Source organism: Scyliorhinus canicula, chromosome 3, assembly GCF_902713615.1.
Source record: "Scyliorhinus canicula chromosome 3, sScyCan1.1, whole genome shotgun sequence".
NCBI classification, from domain to species: domain Eukaryota; kingdom Metazoa; phylum Chordata; class Chondrichthyes; order Carcharhiniformes; family Scyliorhinidae; genus Scyliorhinus; species Scyliorhinus canicula.
This window is the reverse complement of record NC_052148.1, coordinates 237,906,876-237,922,926: the sequence shown is the minus strand read 5'-3', so window position 1 is coordinate 237,922,926 and position 16,051 is coordinate 237,906,876. Positions and strand designations below refer to the sequence as shown.

General features: G+C 42.9%; 1 protein-coding gene across 5 annotated transcripts in view; it reads right to left on the bottom strand.

Moving 5' to 3' along the window:
- The window catches only part of abhd18 (abhydrolase domain containing 18), a 116,739-nt gene that overhangs the window by 61,602 nt on the left and 39,086 nt on the right, over positions 1-16,051 (bottom strand). For 3 of the 5 annotated variants that reach the window (XM_038792419.1, XM_038792418.1, XM_038792417.1), the window contains 2 exons: positions 8,627-8,705; positions 4,095-4,179 (listed from right to left, as the gene is read on the bottom strand). In XM_038792419.1, the coding sequence (XP_038648347.1) occupies positions 4,095-4,179; positions 8,627-8,705 (164 nt within the window). Of the gene's footprint in view, positions 1-4,094; positions 4,180-8,626; positions 8,772-16,051 lie in introns of all 5 variants that reach the window. The other 2 variants (XM_038792420.1, XM_038792422.1) reach the window with 2 other exon arrangements.

Here is a 16,051-nt window from a genome sequence, read left to right as displayed (position 1 = left end):
AAGCCAAAAGGAAGAATAGGGGATGAAAAGGGACACGTGTTGGTCAGCCTGAGAGCTTGAGTTCGGTGTGGAGCTCTGTGGGAGGAAAGATGGCAGGAGCAAGCTTGCTGGGTGAAGCTGCTCCCATAATGGTGGACACGCTGACCGAGGTGATGGCAGTGGGTTTGAGCAGCAGTTTGCCAAGCATTTTGAGCGGCATGGAAAGATGATGGGGAAGCTCAAACAGTTGGTGGATAATACGTTGGCCCCGATAAAGGAGGTTCTCGGAAAGGCGCCGATGACAGTGTGAGAGCCAGGAGAGGTGTTGAAGGGGGTGAAGGAGGCATTGTAGCGGCACAGCGCCCAGCCCGTCTTGATGGGGACAGTGGAGGAGAGTAATAAAGGCTGGTAGCCAAGGTGGAGGATCTGGAGAACAGGACACGACGGCAGAATCTGCGGAATGTGGGGCTGCCTTTTGTGTGTGTGTGTGGGGGGTGGTTGTATTTGTATATTCCAGGACTCCACAGTGGAGTTGGCAAGATGACAGGCAGCCTTCAACAGGGCGAAGGTAGTGCTTTACAAGAGTAATGTGCGGTTCAGGGAGGTCTACCCAGCGCGTTGAGAGTTACACAACCTCAAGGACTATTACTTTGAGATAGTGGAGGAGGCGTTTGTGAGAGCTGAAGGATTGGGACGGAACTGAGTTTTGGACTTTTGTTTTCATATATTGTGGTTGACAAGTGGTGGTTTGGGGACGTTGGGATATTTCCCCTTTTTGATTGGGGCTGATCATGTTTGGTTGTTTAGTAGGGCTGGTTATTTGGGGGGGGGGGGGTCATTGTACCAGGTATGTGTGGTGGTGGGGGTGGGGGGGGGGGGGGGGGGGGGGGGAGACCATGACAGATAGAAGAGGGAATGGCAAGAGACCCCCCCAGTCTGAATGGCAACGTGGAACGTGCGGTGGTTTGGGGGGGTCCCAGAGAAGCATGCTAGAGTTTTGTCACATTTGAGAGTCGACCTGGTGCTCAGGTCCCACCTGAGGGTGAAGGACCAGGTTAGGCTTCGGAAGGATTGGGCAAGTCAGGTGTTCCACACGGCCTTTGACAACAGGGCCTGGAGAGTAGCAATACTGGTGGGAAAGACAGTTAGGTTTCAGATGGAGAAGGCGGTGGCGAATCAGAGGGACAGGTACGTTGTAGTAACTGGTGTGTTGGAGGGGGGGATTGGTGATGTTGGTTAGTATGTATGCCCCGAATTGGGATGGTGTAGGATTTAAGAAGAGGATATTGGCTGCCATACCAAGTCTGGACATGTATCAATTAATTTTAGGTGGAGATTTAAAAATAGTGTTGCATCCGAAGATAGATCGGTCTAAATCATGCTCGTTGACCCCTACGGAGAGGGTGAAGGTGTTGGCAACCTTTATGAAGGAGATGGGGGGAGTGGACCTGTGCCAATTCTTACATCCACGGGTAGAGTATTCCTTTTTTTAAGCCAGTGCACTATGCGTTCTCAAGGATTGGCTTTCTTTATTATGGAGAGGGCGTTCCTTGTCAGGGGTGAGGAAAGCAGATTATTCGGCGATTGTTATTTCGGATCATGCTCCGCATTTGGTGGATGTGGTCCTTGAGAAGGGGCCTGCATAGAGGCCAGCGAGGAGGTGGGATATGGGGCTGCTGGCGGATCTGAGTTTTAGTGCAAGGATGGTAAGAATGATTGATGATTATGTGGGGTTCAATTAGAATGGGGAGGTCTCATCTTCAGTGGCTTGGGAGGCGTCGACGGCGGTGGTAAGGAGCAAAATCATCTCATATAAGCGCAGGTGGAAGGGAGACAAAGGGGTGCAGGATATTAACTGAATTTGGAAAATGGCGCATGTTTTTTGGTTTCTTCTCGAGGGGTTGGGCAGGAGCTACCTTGGGGGATTGCTATTTTGTGTGGCGACTACTCACTTCAGGACTTGGGGGTGCAGGTGCCTCAAGATTGGGTTGGGGGGGTGATGGAAATGAAGAATTTAGTTTTTTGAAGGGTGGTTTGCACGTTTTGAGGAGTTGGTGGAGAAGTTTGGGACACCACAGGAGGGTGCCTTTTGGTACTTGCAGGCAAGAGATTTTGCAAAAAAAGGTTTTCTCAATGTTTCCGGTGACACCGTCTTCCTCGTTGTTGGAGGGGGTGATAGGGTTTGGCGGGGGGGGTCACGTCAGTGATTTATGAGAGGTTTTGGAGGAGGATGTGGTGTCTCTGGAGGAGGTTAAGACCAAGTGGGAGGAGAGGCTAGGGGTCGCACTGGAGGAGGGGTTGTGGTGTGAGGTGCTGCGGAGGGCAATGCTTCAACCTCATGTGCAAGGCTGGGGTTAATATAGTTAAAGGGGGTGCACAGGGCACACCCGACTAGATCGAAGATGAACCACCTGTTTAAGGGGGTAGAGGACACATGCGAGGGTGTGGGAGAGGGGTCCAGCCAATCATGTACATGTGTTCTGGTCCTGCCCAAATTGGAGAAAATTTAGATGTTGTTTTTCAGCACCATGTCAGTAATCCTGCATGTGGATTTGGAGCCCAGTCTCCTGGGGGCCATATTTGGGGGGTTCGGACTTGCTAGGGCTGCAGACTGGAGCGGGGGCAGATGTTTTAGCCTTCGCCTCAGATTGCTCACAGGCACGTCCTGTTGGGATGGAGGTCAGCTTCTCTGCCCTGTGCGGCTTGGGGGACTTGAAGCTCCTTTATTTGGAGAAGGTCAAGTTTGCCATTTAAAGGACAGTGATGAAGGGACTCTACAAGAGATGGGATTAGTTAATTCTACATTTTAAAAGAGTTGATTACCGTCGGCTGCTAAGGGGAAGTAAGTGGTGGTGCGAGTGTGTAGGGGGGAGGGGGGGCAGAGGAGGAGAGCTTCTTTGAGTTATTGGGGTTTTGGTTGGAGTGGTGGGGTGAGGGGGTTCTGTTGTTCTTGACATTTTGCATTGTTTTGTAGCTAACACTTACTATACATAAATTAGCTTGTTCATTATATTTTTGAAAATGCACCTGCCAGCTTCACCCAATTCTCATGCCAATATAAACAGATTGAAGGTTACTGGAAAGTATAGACACAGATGATCAAATATTCTATGGAACATTGTGGCTCCCACTCTACACTGAAAAACAGAATGAAATGTGCTGGAACTGAATGTTATTTAGATAACCCAGAGTGTTTGGTCAATTATTTTCAAGGTTTCAAATAAGTTTAGCATTCAGGAGTTTTACAATGACTATGCGGCATACTCAAAAAACTTAAATAGGTTAAGAGTTCAGGCTACCCCAGAGCACGTGTAATCACTTGGGTGCCATCATACAAAATGGATTCATTCCTTGGAGACACCAATTTCAATCACATTGGTGCAAGGAAGCACTCAGCAGAGGGAAGCCATAACTGAAGCCTCTTGCATTCCTCCTGTCAGGTGGCCAAATACTGAATTGGCAATGACCAGGAAGCAAAGACTTGCACATTTGCATGTCTGGGAAAGATTCATACAAGAAGAAAAGTAAGTGAACAAAAGGGAAACAAATTCTAGAAAGAAATAATATTTAAAAATCAGGGTGAATCCATCACAACACACAAACCATACGTCATCGTCGGCGGTGGTGGTAAGTTAGCATTTTTCTTTATATTATTCAATGAACAATATTTTAAGCACACATGTTGAAACCCATTTATAAGCACAATTGCACTATGTTTAGCTCAGGATTGAGCAAGGTGAAGAAACCGGGAGGAAAAAGAACTCTCCTTTTATGTTAAGTCCTATTTTCACTATTTCAGGATCAGGACCTTAGTCAAGGCAGATTTTTTCAAATAAAGTAGACAACATTCACCTCTGAAAATATGTTTGAAAATCATGTTAAATTCTCTCTTCTAAAAAGTACACTACTCTCGATTAAAAAAAGACATCCAGAAATTGCCGTATCATTTTTCTTTTAAAAGTAAAAGCTATACTTTCCATTGTTGTTTTAGAAATTGTAGTTTATTAATCTCAAACTTTTCCAAACTATTGCAATTCTAAGTTTCTGAAAATACTTAGTGCGGCACTGCAACAATTAGCGTGCCAGCAAAATTTATAAAAATGCACAAAGGATATAATACGGATTTTCCAGTAGAAGAGATCCAATGCATGCTTCCTTTATCATTGGACGGGCCATCAGGGTACGTCTTCGCCAGTAAAACTAGGAATAGAAAATTAGATAAATGGAATGCTTAATATACAAATTCCAATAAAAGCCACAAACTATTTAAGTCAACCACATTTTTAAATACAATCAAGTCATCCCTTTCAAGTCAATAGGTCAGTGCTTCCCAAATTTCTTTCTGCTGTGACCCCGTTATAAATGTTTCACACAGGGCAGCACGGTGGCGCAGTGGGTTAGCCCTGTTGCCTCACGGCGCCGAGGTCCCAGGTTCGATCCCGGCTCTGGGTCACTGTCTGTGTGGAGTTTTGCACATTCTCCCCGTGTTTGCGTGGGTTTCGCCCCCACAACCCAAAAGATGTGCAGAGTAGGTGGATTGGCCACGCTAAATTGCCCCTTAATAGGAAAAAATTAATTGGGTACTCTAAATTTATTTTTAAAAAAATAAAAAAAAAAAAAAAAAAAATAAATGTTTCACACACACAGCGCCGAGGACCCGGGTTCGATCCTGACCCTGGAGCCATGACGGGTTTTTTTTGGGGGGGGGGGGGGGGGGGGGGGGGAGGAGAAGAAGGAGTATTGTTGAATGGAGAGAGTGCTCAACAACAAGGAAACAGGCACAAAAACAAAGAAGCCTACCATTTTTCACGCTCGGTTGAGGTCAGTGAACAGGTGCCAAAGTTCATTGGAATAGGCTATAGCCATACGCAACAAAATTGCGCATATTTAGAAGGGCCTTAAAGCTGATGCCAGACTGTCAAATCAGAGTCTCCACTCCATAGCCTCCAATGCTGCCTTGAAGCTCATGATCCCAATTACTCATCACACCACCCCACTGGGGGTCACAGCCCACAGTTTGGCAACCCCTCCACAAGTATTTATTATGTGATTGCGTCAAATGATAAAACTGGCAACATCCAGATTTTTATTTTCTTATTTTGCAAGCAAACACAAGGCTTGCTTCCCCTCACTGAAGAACATACTTCTGGACTTCCTGCACACACAACTTAATAGTAATTTAAAGAGTTCCACTTCTCATTATTTACACCATGAAAATGGTGTAAATACTGGCATCCCAAGTGATGCTTCAATTTTCAACCTACATCTTCCCACCTACACCTGTGAATCTTCTGACACCCCTTGCTGTTTCAACAACTTTCAGTTTCCCAGACCCAATTGTCTCCTCTTCACTATAGATGTCCGCCAACCCTTAACAAAATGTCAGAGGGTCTCTGCTTCTTTCTTGTAGCAGTCCCCATTCACCATTATTTCTTCTGCGTGGCTGAACTCGTTTGCTCTTTGAACAGTTTCTCTTTCAACTAGTCTCCCTTCCTCTGAATAAAAATGGTATTGCTGGGTGTACCTGCATGGATTTTGGTTACACCTTTTTCTTTTAGGGATGTGGAGCATTCCTCATCCCAGTCCAACTCGGGGTGCCTCCTCCCCAATTATTTTTCCAATACAGTCATCAATGTATCATTGCAACTTTCTGCTCATGCCTGGAACTGAAATAACCAACTTTGCTTCAGATTTCCACATATTTACAGTTCACTTCTGACATTCCCCTTCCGCAACTTTACTCTCTCCATTTCTGGGTATAGACTGTCTACTAATACTCATTTTTACATACCCTAACTCCTGTAAGGACTCCATTCTGGGGCAGCAGGGTGGTGCAGTGGTTAGCACTGCTGCCTCACGGCACCGAGGACCCGGGTTCAATCCCGAGCCATGTGGAGTTTGCACATTCTCCCCATGTCTGCATGGGTCTCACCTCACAACCCAAAATCACTTTGCAGATCACCTCCACTCAATTTACAAACATGACTCCAAACTTCCAGTTATTTGTAATCTTAAATCACCACCTTGCTCTCATGCTCACATCTCTGTTCTCACCCTGCTGCTACAGTGTTCCAGTGAAGCTCAACACATGATTCAGCACTTTACAACTTTTTCAGATCATGAACTCCGTCCCCCATTTTGATTCTTTTTGTTTGCCACGTGCCAGTTTGAACCTTGCTATTCATGTTTTTGATTTTGCACTGAGATTTCATTGTATTGGCATATTCACTCCGGAAAAATGCTTTGTCCCCTTACTACAACCATTACCACTCCCTTTATCTTTTGTTCCATGTCTTTGTCATTTAATCTCTTCCACCCTATGCCCATTCTAGACAGTCTCTTTTATTCTATCTCCCCCTCCTTTTTGATGCCATATAGCCTATCACATTTCTACCCTCCTTCAGTATATTAAAAAGAGTCATATGTGACTTGAAATGTTGAGCAGATACTTCAGCAATTGCTGGTGTTGAGTTTAGGTGGAGAGGGCATGTCATTAGACTGAATGGTGTGTACTGCAACATTACTGTTCTCCTGCCTCCACCAGAATTAAGCTCTGGGCAAGAAGGCCCAAGGACGATCTTCCCTACCCATCACCTATTGAGGCCTTTAGGTGGTCAATTGATGGCTCCTTAAGCATCCCATCCCACCGCTGCTGGTATTAACACAGCTGCGTTGGGCCTGTCACCATGTGATGTGCACAGCATCATAACAGTAAACCAAGTTTATCCAGGATTGGGGGCGGGGGGGGGCACCTTGATCAAAGGCGCTCAGTGTCTGATCAAGGGTGTCAGCATTGGGACATGGTGGGAGTCTCTGCTGAGAGACTATCAACCTTGCAACGGACCATCCCTACTGCCACCCCCACATTACGGGCCTGTGGCCTGTGTAGGTTTGCTATCCTGGGACTGATAGGTGTTATTCGTGCAGCAGTCACTGGTTCCCTGTGCCATCCTGGCCTCTGAAAGCTCTCAGTAGCTGAGATTTCTGCTCCAGGGGTCTTGATTCCAGGAGAAGGCCTGCCAGAAACCTAGCCACTGCCAGATTGGCTGGTAGTTCAGCATGCTTACCCCAAATCAGACATGACGGGTTTTTTGATGTCAGATGAGACCACTGATGCCTCAACAAGGTTCTACGCATTAACTCTTGTTTCTCTCTCTACAGATTCTGTCAGACCTGCTCAGTTTTTACAGTACTTTGTTTTTATTTCAGATTTCCAGCATCTGCAGTATTTTGCTTTTATTTTCTTTGCTCAACAACCCTGGGAGGATATCACTAGAATGAGGCATGGAAACATAGAGATAGGAGCAGAAGTGGGACATCTAGCCCGTTTGAGCCTGCTCCACCATTCAATATCATGGCTAATCCTATATCTCAACGCCAAGACTCTCCCCATGCCCTTTACCCCCATACCACAATGCTCTCCCCATATCCTACAGAGGAAAAGCTGGGCACAAGATTTTGGCCCACATGACTTATATACAGATGACTAGGACAAACAAATTTTAGGATCTATTCCAAATTGCTGCTTTGTTAGCTGTTAAGATAATTTACAAGCTCAGGTACCAACAAAAACTTGTAGTATCTGGTATCAACAGCCCAAATTGAGGTATAGTTGCCAGGTATACTGGCAAATCGCCTACATCGCACACAAAAAGCCATCCTCCAAGAGCCAAAACAAGATATCAGCTGAGAAATCCATCATGAAGTTCACTTTTAACATGTTTTACTCTGTACAGATACATGTACTTTGAGGCAGACACATGTAATTTTGAAGAAGGGATCACTAACTAACAATCTGGAGTTGGAACCCTGTATGACTTTTCTATTAGGTCTTAGTGTTTACAGCAGTTGCAGAAACTTCACTGTTCAGATGGAGATCGCTGATTAGCAATAGAATATGGGGCCTTCATGTCTTAGGTGATGTATTCACCATTTTTTGGGATGTGGGTTGGGGAATTGAATATATTTTCTTTTTTGTTGAAACATTCAAACCAATTTTTCTGAAGATGTTGACTTATTGCTGGGATACAATTCCACAGACACTGATCATTCTCCAGCACCTCACTCAAATGACCATGAATGCGTTGCATGAGGGGTACAACACAGTCCAATCCGATCTTTAGACATTTGAAATAATTGTTACATTCTAGGATTTTTTTGGCATGATCTGGAAGGAGCAAGAAATGAAGGAGAGAAAAATAATTTTTAAACAAGGACAGAACGAGACTCAACTATAATGTCCCCTCACAGTCAAGTAACCCACTGGTACTTTCTGTTAAGACTTACAGGTGAATAATAATTATTTGGGTGATCATGGAATCGTATTCCACCAAAATGGACTTTGGAAGGGGCACGCAAATATTTGAAGCAAAGGTAAATAAATTATGTGAATACATAATTTAAAAAAGAAAAAAAATTTTGTGTACCCAATTCATTTTATTTTCCCAATTAAGGGGCAATTTAGCATGGCCAATCCACCTAGCCTGCACATCTTTGGATTGTGGGAGCGAAACCCACACAAACACAGGGAGAATGTGGTGAATACAAAAATAACCCTATCACAATTCTAAATTTTGTTATAACAATGCAATGTATTTAATCAAACTCCTTTATGTAAATCAATTTTATTGTTATTCTCTCCACTTACATGGTCTCCAGTGCCAGCCAGATGAACACATACAGGTCGGTATTTACTCTTCCATTCTTTGGGAACTATGAACTGAAACCTGCAGCAATGGCAGTGTGAGTAACTTCACGTTGCTAGTTGTACAATGATGTGATAATCATAAATCCTAAACACACAAAACTGGACTGAAAAAACAGCTGATATATGATTAATATCTCAGCATACTAACATGCAAACTGTATAATCTGTTCATGGTCTGAAGAAATACAACAAAACGCTCTATCCCATACAAGCAGGATGGAGTCAGGACCTAATATCATAATGGCCAAGATTTTAATCAGCCCCCTGGTAACCAGCTGGGTGCAGGGTGAGCAACTCTCCTGGAGAAAATTAAGGGACATTCTGGCATGGGAGCCCATTAGAGCAGGTTGGAGGGGGGGGTGGCTGCTGCCGCCTGGGTCGTGGGAGTGCGATTCAGCCACTCACCAGCTGAAGGCAGACAGCCACTGAATGAATTCACCTGTTAACAGCCATTGTAAGAGCATCACAATGGCCTTCAAGTGATCAAGGAGTACACCAGGTACATTGAGGCAGCTTCCAGATGGGGCAAGAGAGGGTGCCCACGTGGCCCCGACTCCATCACATTCACTCCTCTGATCACAGGGGCAAGTCTGCCATCCAAGGCACACTAACAGAAAATTCTCACAAGCCCTTTAAGAGGCTATCAACCGCCGAAACTGCTAAAATCTCCTCCAGGGTACCACCATTCACCCACCCAGCAGCGGGACACAAGGCATGCAAATTAAAATTTCAGCCACTGTGTTTTTGACATGCTACAAGATTTTACTTACACTTTACATATTTTTGTTATTAGATGGCATAATATTGTTTTTCCTCCAGATAGGAACTAGGCAATATCAAACACTAGAATTCAAAGTACATTTTGTCTTATAATGCTCCTGTGAAGTGTAATTACAAAAAGTGCTATAAATTAGTTCTTGTACAGTTCATGCAAAATCTTGCATTTTGTCAGCATCAACCTCCCCCTCCTTACCCCGATTAATTCACAACATAACATTCATCCCAATCATGAACAGATATCTATTTAATCTACATACTCATTTTTAAACAAGAAATCATTATAAAATAGTCTTGTTTAGAATACTTTTCCATTCCGTCCCAAGCCCAAAGAAATAGATTATTTCTAAAACATCCCAAAAGATATCACCTAGCACTGAGATCACAAAAATCAGGTCTTCTGCTTGGGATGATTCAGTACTACACAAAAAGTGCATTACCCAATGGATTATCAGATAGTTACAACATTTTAATTATCAGACTTGCAGCACCACAAAAAAATTTCAATAATTTATTGGTTGTTAGCTGGCTTCAGATGCAAAGATGTTAATTACCTCCGTATTCAATCTATAAACTGTGCTATTGAAATTTCATGAAATTATAGTGCAGAAGGAAGCCATTCATCCCATTGTGTCTGGATTGGTTCTCCCAGTGTGCAAGTTGTGTGTGCAGTGTTATGAGGAGAAGACAGGATTAAACATAACTGTCGAATTCCTTTTTGAATGCTTTCACTGAACCTGCCTCCAGCACACCCACAGGCAATTCATTCTAGACCCGAACCATATGCTGCATGAACAAGTTTCTTCCCATCACTTTTGCTTCTTTTTCCAATTATTATAAATCTGTGCCCTCATGTGGACAAGGACAGTTACTCCCCATCTACTCTGCCAAGGCCCCTCAAGATTTTGAATACATCTATCAAATATCCTCTTAGCCTTCCTTTCTCCAAAAGAAAAGACTTTAACTTCCCCAATCTATCTTCATAACTGAAGTCCCTCACCCCTGGAACCGTTCTCATTAAACTTTCCTGTACTTGCTTCAATGCCTTCATATCCTTCCTAAAGTACAATGCCTAGAACGGGACACAATACTATCGCTGAGACTGAACTAGTGTCTTATACAAATTCAACATAACCTCTTTGCTCTCCCCATTAATAAAGCCTAGAATACAGTGCTTTATCAACTGCTCTCTCAACTTTCCACCAATGACTTATGCACATATGCACACACACGTCCCTCTCCCTTCGAGTTGAACACTTTATTTTATATTGGCATTCTCTACCTCCTTTCTATCAAAATGAATCACTTCACATTTCTCGAAATTGAACTTCATTTGCCACTTGCATACCCATTCCACCAACTTGTATATGTCCCTTTGAAGCTCTACACTGTCCTCCTCACAGTTCACAATGCTACCAAGTTTTAGATCATCTGCAAATGTTGAAATTGTGCCTATGCACCAAGGTCTAGATTATTAATACAGCAGGAGTGGGCAGCACGGTAGCACAGTGGTTAGCACTGCTGCCTCACGGCACCAAGGTCCCAGGAACAATCCCGGCTCTGGGTCACTGACCATGTGGAGTTTGCACATTCTCCCCATGTTTGTGTGGGTTTCGCCCCCCACAACCTAAAAAGAAAATGTGCAGGTTGGTGGATTGGCCATGCTAAATTGCCCCTTAATTGGTAGAAGTGAATTGGGTGCTCTAAATGTATTTATTTTTTTAAATACTCATCAGGAAAATAAAGGACCTTCGTGGAACTTCACTACAAACTGTAGCACAGAGGTTAGCACTGTTGCTTCACAGCACCATGGACCCAGGTTCGATTCCCAGCTGGGTCACCGTCTGTGCAGAGTCTGCACGTTCTCCCAGTGTCTGCGTGGGTTTCCTCCGGGTGCCTCCCACAACTCCCAAAAGACTTTTTTATTAGGTGAAAAGGAAATTCCAAATTCTCCCTCCATGTACCCAAACAGGCGCCAGAGTGTGGCGACTAGGGGATTTTCACAGTAACTTCATTGCAATGTAATGTGGGCCTACTTGTGACACTAATAAAGGTCGTTACCTTCCTCCAGCTGAAATAATATCCATTAACCTCTACTCGCCTCCTGTTACTCAGTCAATTCCGTATCCATGTTGCTACTAGTCCCATTTGTTCTGTGAGCTATAACCTTGCTCATAGATCTGTTGTGTGACACTATATCAAACACCTTTTCAAAGGCAGCACAAAAGCACTGTGGTTAGCATTGCTGCCTATGGCATTGAGGACCCGGGTTCGAATCCCGGCCCTGGCCCGGCCCCTCCACTGTCCGTGTGGAGTCTGCATGTTCTCCCAGTGTCTGCATGGGTTTTGTCCGCACAACCCAAAGATGTGTAGGTGGATTGGCCAAGCTAACTTGCCCCTTAATTGGAAAAAAATAATTGGGTACTCTAAATTTTTTTTTCAAAACAACTTTTTAAGAAGTGCATGTAGACCATATCAACTGCATTGCCCTCATCAACCCTATTACCTCTTCAAAAAAGCTTCAGCAAGTCAGTTAAACATGTTTTTTCCTCATGAAATCCACACTGACTTCCATTAATTAACCTGCATTTGTCCATGTGGCTATTAATTTTGCCCTGAATTACTGTTTTCAAAAGTATCCCCACCACCAAAGTAAAACTGACTGGCCTGTTGCTGGGCTCATCTTTACACCCTTTTTGAACAAAGGTGTAATATTTGTAGTCCTCTGACACCACTCAAGAGTCTACGGTCGACTGAAAAATTATGGCCAATGTCTCCGCAATTTCCACAATCGCTTCCTGCAGTATCCTTGGATGCATCTCATTTGATCCTGGTGCCTTTTAAGTGTAAGCATCCTATCTAACACCCCCTTATCAATTTCAAACTTTTCTGGTGTTGGAATTACCTCCTCCTTTACTATGACATGAGTAGCATTTTCTTCCTCAGTAAAGGCACACATTGATTTAATACCTCAGTTTATGCCCTCTGTCTCCATGCGTGAATCCCCTTTTTGATCCCACCTTTTATACCTACAGAAAACTTTGGGATATCCCAAAATATATAATAACATAACAAAATCTTGCAATTCACCACTTCATTATACTGTTACAGAAATTTATGCTTAATGCTGTGTGAAAGCCATTAAACATGGCCAGAGAAGATTAGGCACAAATTAATAGAATTTTACAGCAGACCATTTGAACGAACAGGTACTTGTGGTGTTTTGAGAGAGCACATACTGTGCAGGAGTACACACAAACACACTTAGCTTTTGGTGTAACCTCGGTTTACTTTTCATTTGTCAATAGCTCACGGCTTTGTACTAAGGCTAGAAATAACAAAATGGTTACGGTTGTTCATTCTCAGGATGCCCTAGGGCTGAATGCATCAATTCACAATTTAGTTGACTGTGTTGTTTGTTTTGAGCTAAAGGATGCGTGATCTCGGCCTGTTGGTTGACGCTATAAATACATTGTGAAATGAGATATCCATGAGAGGGACAGGGAATGGGACCATGGGTCCAAGATGGCAAACAAGTTTGCACCTGGTGTTTTAATAGGTGGTGCTTCATTTCTGGGGTCTTCTCACAATAACTACGGTCATGCTATAATGAATGATCGGGATCAGCATGCATGGCGAGATAAAATTCTTCAACTTTACTTCACAAATTTAAGAGACATCAACAAAACGTTTGATGAGCCTATGCCTTTGTGCAAGGAAAAATAAATTGAATAATAAAGTTCATTTCTGCATATGACTACTATTTTGAGACATTGAATGGGTCAAGAGGAGCACAGAAAAAGATTGAAGTTGCAACCACATTTTGTGTCCGATTCGAATTTCCTCACACAGGCCTCCTCCCACTAGTCAACATGAACTGCTTTTCCCTTCATGTACTTTATCCAGATTCTTCTCAAATGCAATTTGCCTCTACCACTAGGGACAAATGTGGTAGTGAGTTCAATATTATTGCTCTTAAAATTTACTGTTGAATTCCTTATTAGATCTATAGGTGATTATAATGTATATATGAACCTCAATTTTTGATTCCCCACAAGTGTAAACATCGTCTCCATGTCCATCCCATCAAACTCAAACCTCTTCATAATTTTAAAGACCTCTACTAGGTCACCCCTCAGTCTGTCTTCCTAGAGAAAGAACCCCAGCTAGTTCAGACTTCCCCAATGGCTGAACCCTCTGAGCTCTGCATCATTCTTGTTAATCCTTTTTGCATTTTCACTTGTACTGCCAAATCCTTTTAAAATAGATATAACTCATTTAACCAAGGTTACATGCATGTTTAACACAATCTATCTGCTTTTGAATTCTATAACACTAAAAACAAAGAAACCCAACCCAGTGTTTTGTTTGCATGTTTTATAGCTTTGCTAACCGCACTGATACTTTTATGCTGTGAATTTGTACCCATAGGTTCCCCACATGTGCCTCTATCTCACCAAGACCTTTTTTCAAAAAAAGAAAATGTGGCACCCTTATTGGTCACATTTGTATTTAAATTCATTTACCATTTACATATCCATTCTGAATGTGTTTTAATGTCTTCTTGTATTCTGTACTTTTCCTTAGTCTTAACTATACTGCCTAATTTTGTGTCATCTGCAAGTTGATATTGTACTCCAGAGACTAAATAATTTATACCAATGGTAAACAATGATTCCAGCACAAATCCCTGTGGATTGCCACTGCTAATTGCACATTAATTGTATTTAATTGTACACAGGTGATGGGCATTGGCAAGGGATTCACTTGTACCCCTATAAATAGGAACAGAGTTAGTTTAATTGGTTCACCCCAGAATAGTATAAATAGGAACAGACTGAAACTGGCTGTTGGACTAGGAGGTGCATCCTTGAACTAAATGTTTATGGAGGTGTGTAAAGACTGGCTCCAGTTTGATCCTCCTTTTTGAAGTATATCAACTGTTTTCCACCTTCTGCTAGGTGACGTTACTATCATTAACCCCTCCTTTGTTTTCTGTTTTGAAGTCAGTTTGCTATCCATTATACTGTTTACCCAGATTCTACATGCCTGACTTCAGTCATGAAACTCAGTTCGAACCTCATTATTGGCCTTTTGGAAGTCCATGTATATTGTACACACATTCTCAATGTCTTCAGTTATTTGAAGGGTACTAATCATAATTCTCTGCAGATCTCTCTAGCAGTCTTTGCATGATATCACAATGGGCAAGTAGCAGTGGCAGGCCCCAAGAACTACCTTAGTCAGTACGAGTATTCATGTTGTCTGCATTATTAAACACTGTACTCCAACTATCTGAGCTAACGAGACCCAACGCATTACGGACATTGTATTATCCTGACCCACCCTCTTATTGCTTCAAAAAAATGGAAGGTTAGTCAAACATAACTTCTTTTGAAATCAGTTTTGATTATTACTTTTATATATTGGGTTTCTACAATTTTTCTATTACATCATGAGTGACGTCACCAATATCTTTCCTGCCACGGATATTAAGCTAACTGGTCTATAGTCCAAAATTGCCCTTAGTGTTGGGTGGGATTACTGGGTTATGGGGATAGGGTGGAGATGTGGGCCTGGGTAGGGTGCTCTTTCCAAGAGCCGGTGCAGACTCGATGGGCCAAATGGCGGCCTCCTGTACTGTAAATTCTATGATTCTATGATCTTCCTTTAGAATACAGAAATAACATTAGCTGTCTGTTAGCCCTCTGACAATGTTCCCTTTCCTATTAACAACTAGTACCTCTACTATCTCTTCTTTAGATTATTTGAGTAAATGTGGATGCAATCCATCTGGACCCTGATTACAATAAATCTTTATAAATCACATGCTACAATGCAGCTGGAGTTGTGTGTTCAAATCTGGGAACCACACTTCAGAATGGATGTTAAGATGCAGAAGAGATTTAAATATTTACTATTAGGAATGTGGAATGCAGTTGTGGAGCAACAAGGAAAGTTTGACTGTCCTTCTCAGAGCAAAAATATCAAGAGATTTAATAGGTGTTCAAAATTGGGAGTGATTTTGAGTAGATTGAGAGAAACTGCTGCCACTGGGTCAGTAACCAGAAGGCATAGATTTAAGATAATCGGCAAAAAAGCCAGGGGTACAGATGATGACGTAATGCACTGCAAGGGTGGGGAAAGCAGATTCATATTTCTCAGATTGATGTGGGGCTTCACAGTGGTTAGCGCTGCTGCTTCATAGCACCAGGGATCCAGGTTCAATTCTGGCCTTGGGTGACCGTCTCGGAGGAGTTTGCATGTTCTCCAGTGTCTGTGTGGGTTTCTTACCACAGTCCAAAGATGTGCAAGTTGGGTGGATTGGCCATGCTACATTGCACCCCACCCACCAGCAAGTATACAAAAGATATGCAGGTTAGGTGGGGTTTATAGGGGTGTGGGCCTAAATGGGGTTCTCTTTCAGAGGGTCAGTGCAGACTCGATAGGACAAATCATTCAGGTTAAATCTTACTATGTTATGATCATCATTTCTCAGATGTTCTCTCCTTCCAGCCCCCTTATTGTTTCTAGATGTTGGTTAAAAGTCATCAACATATTACTGAATAATTACTGCTTTACATTGCA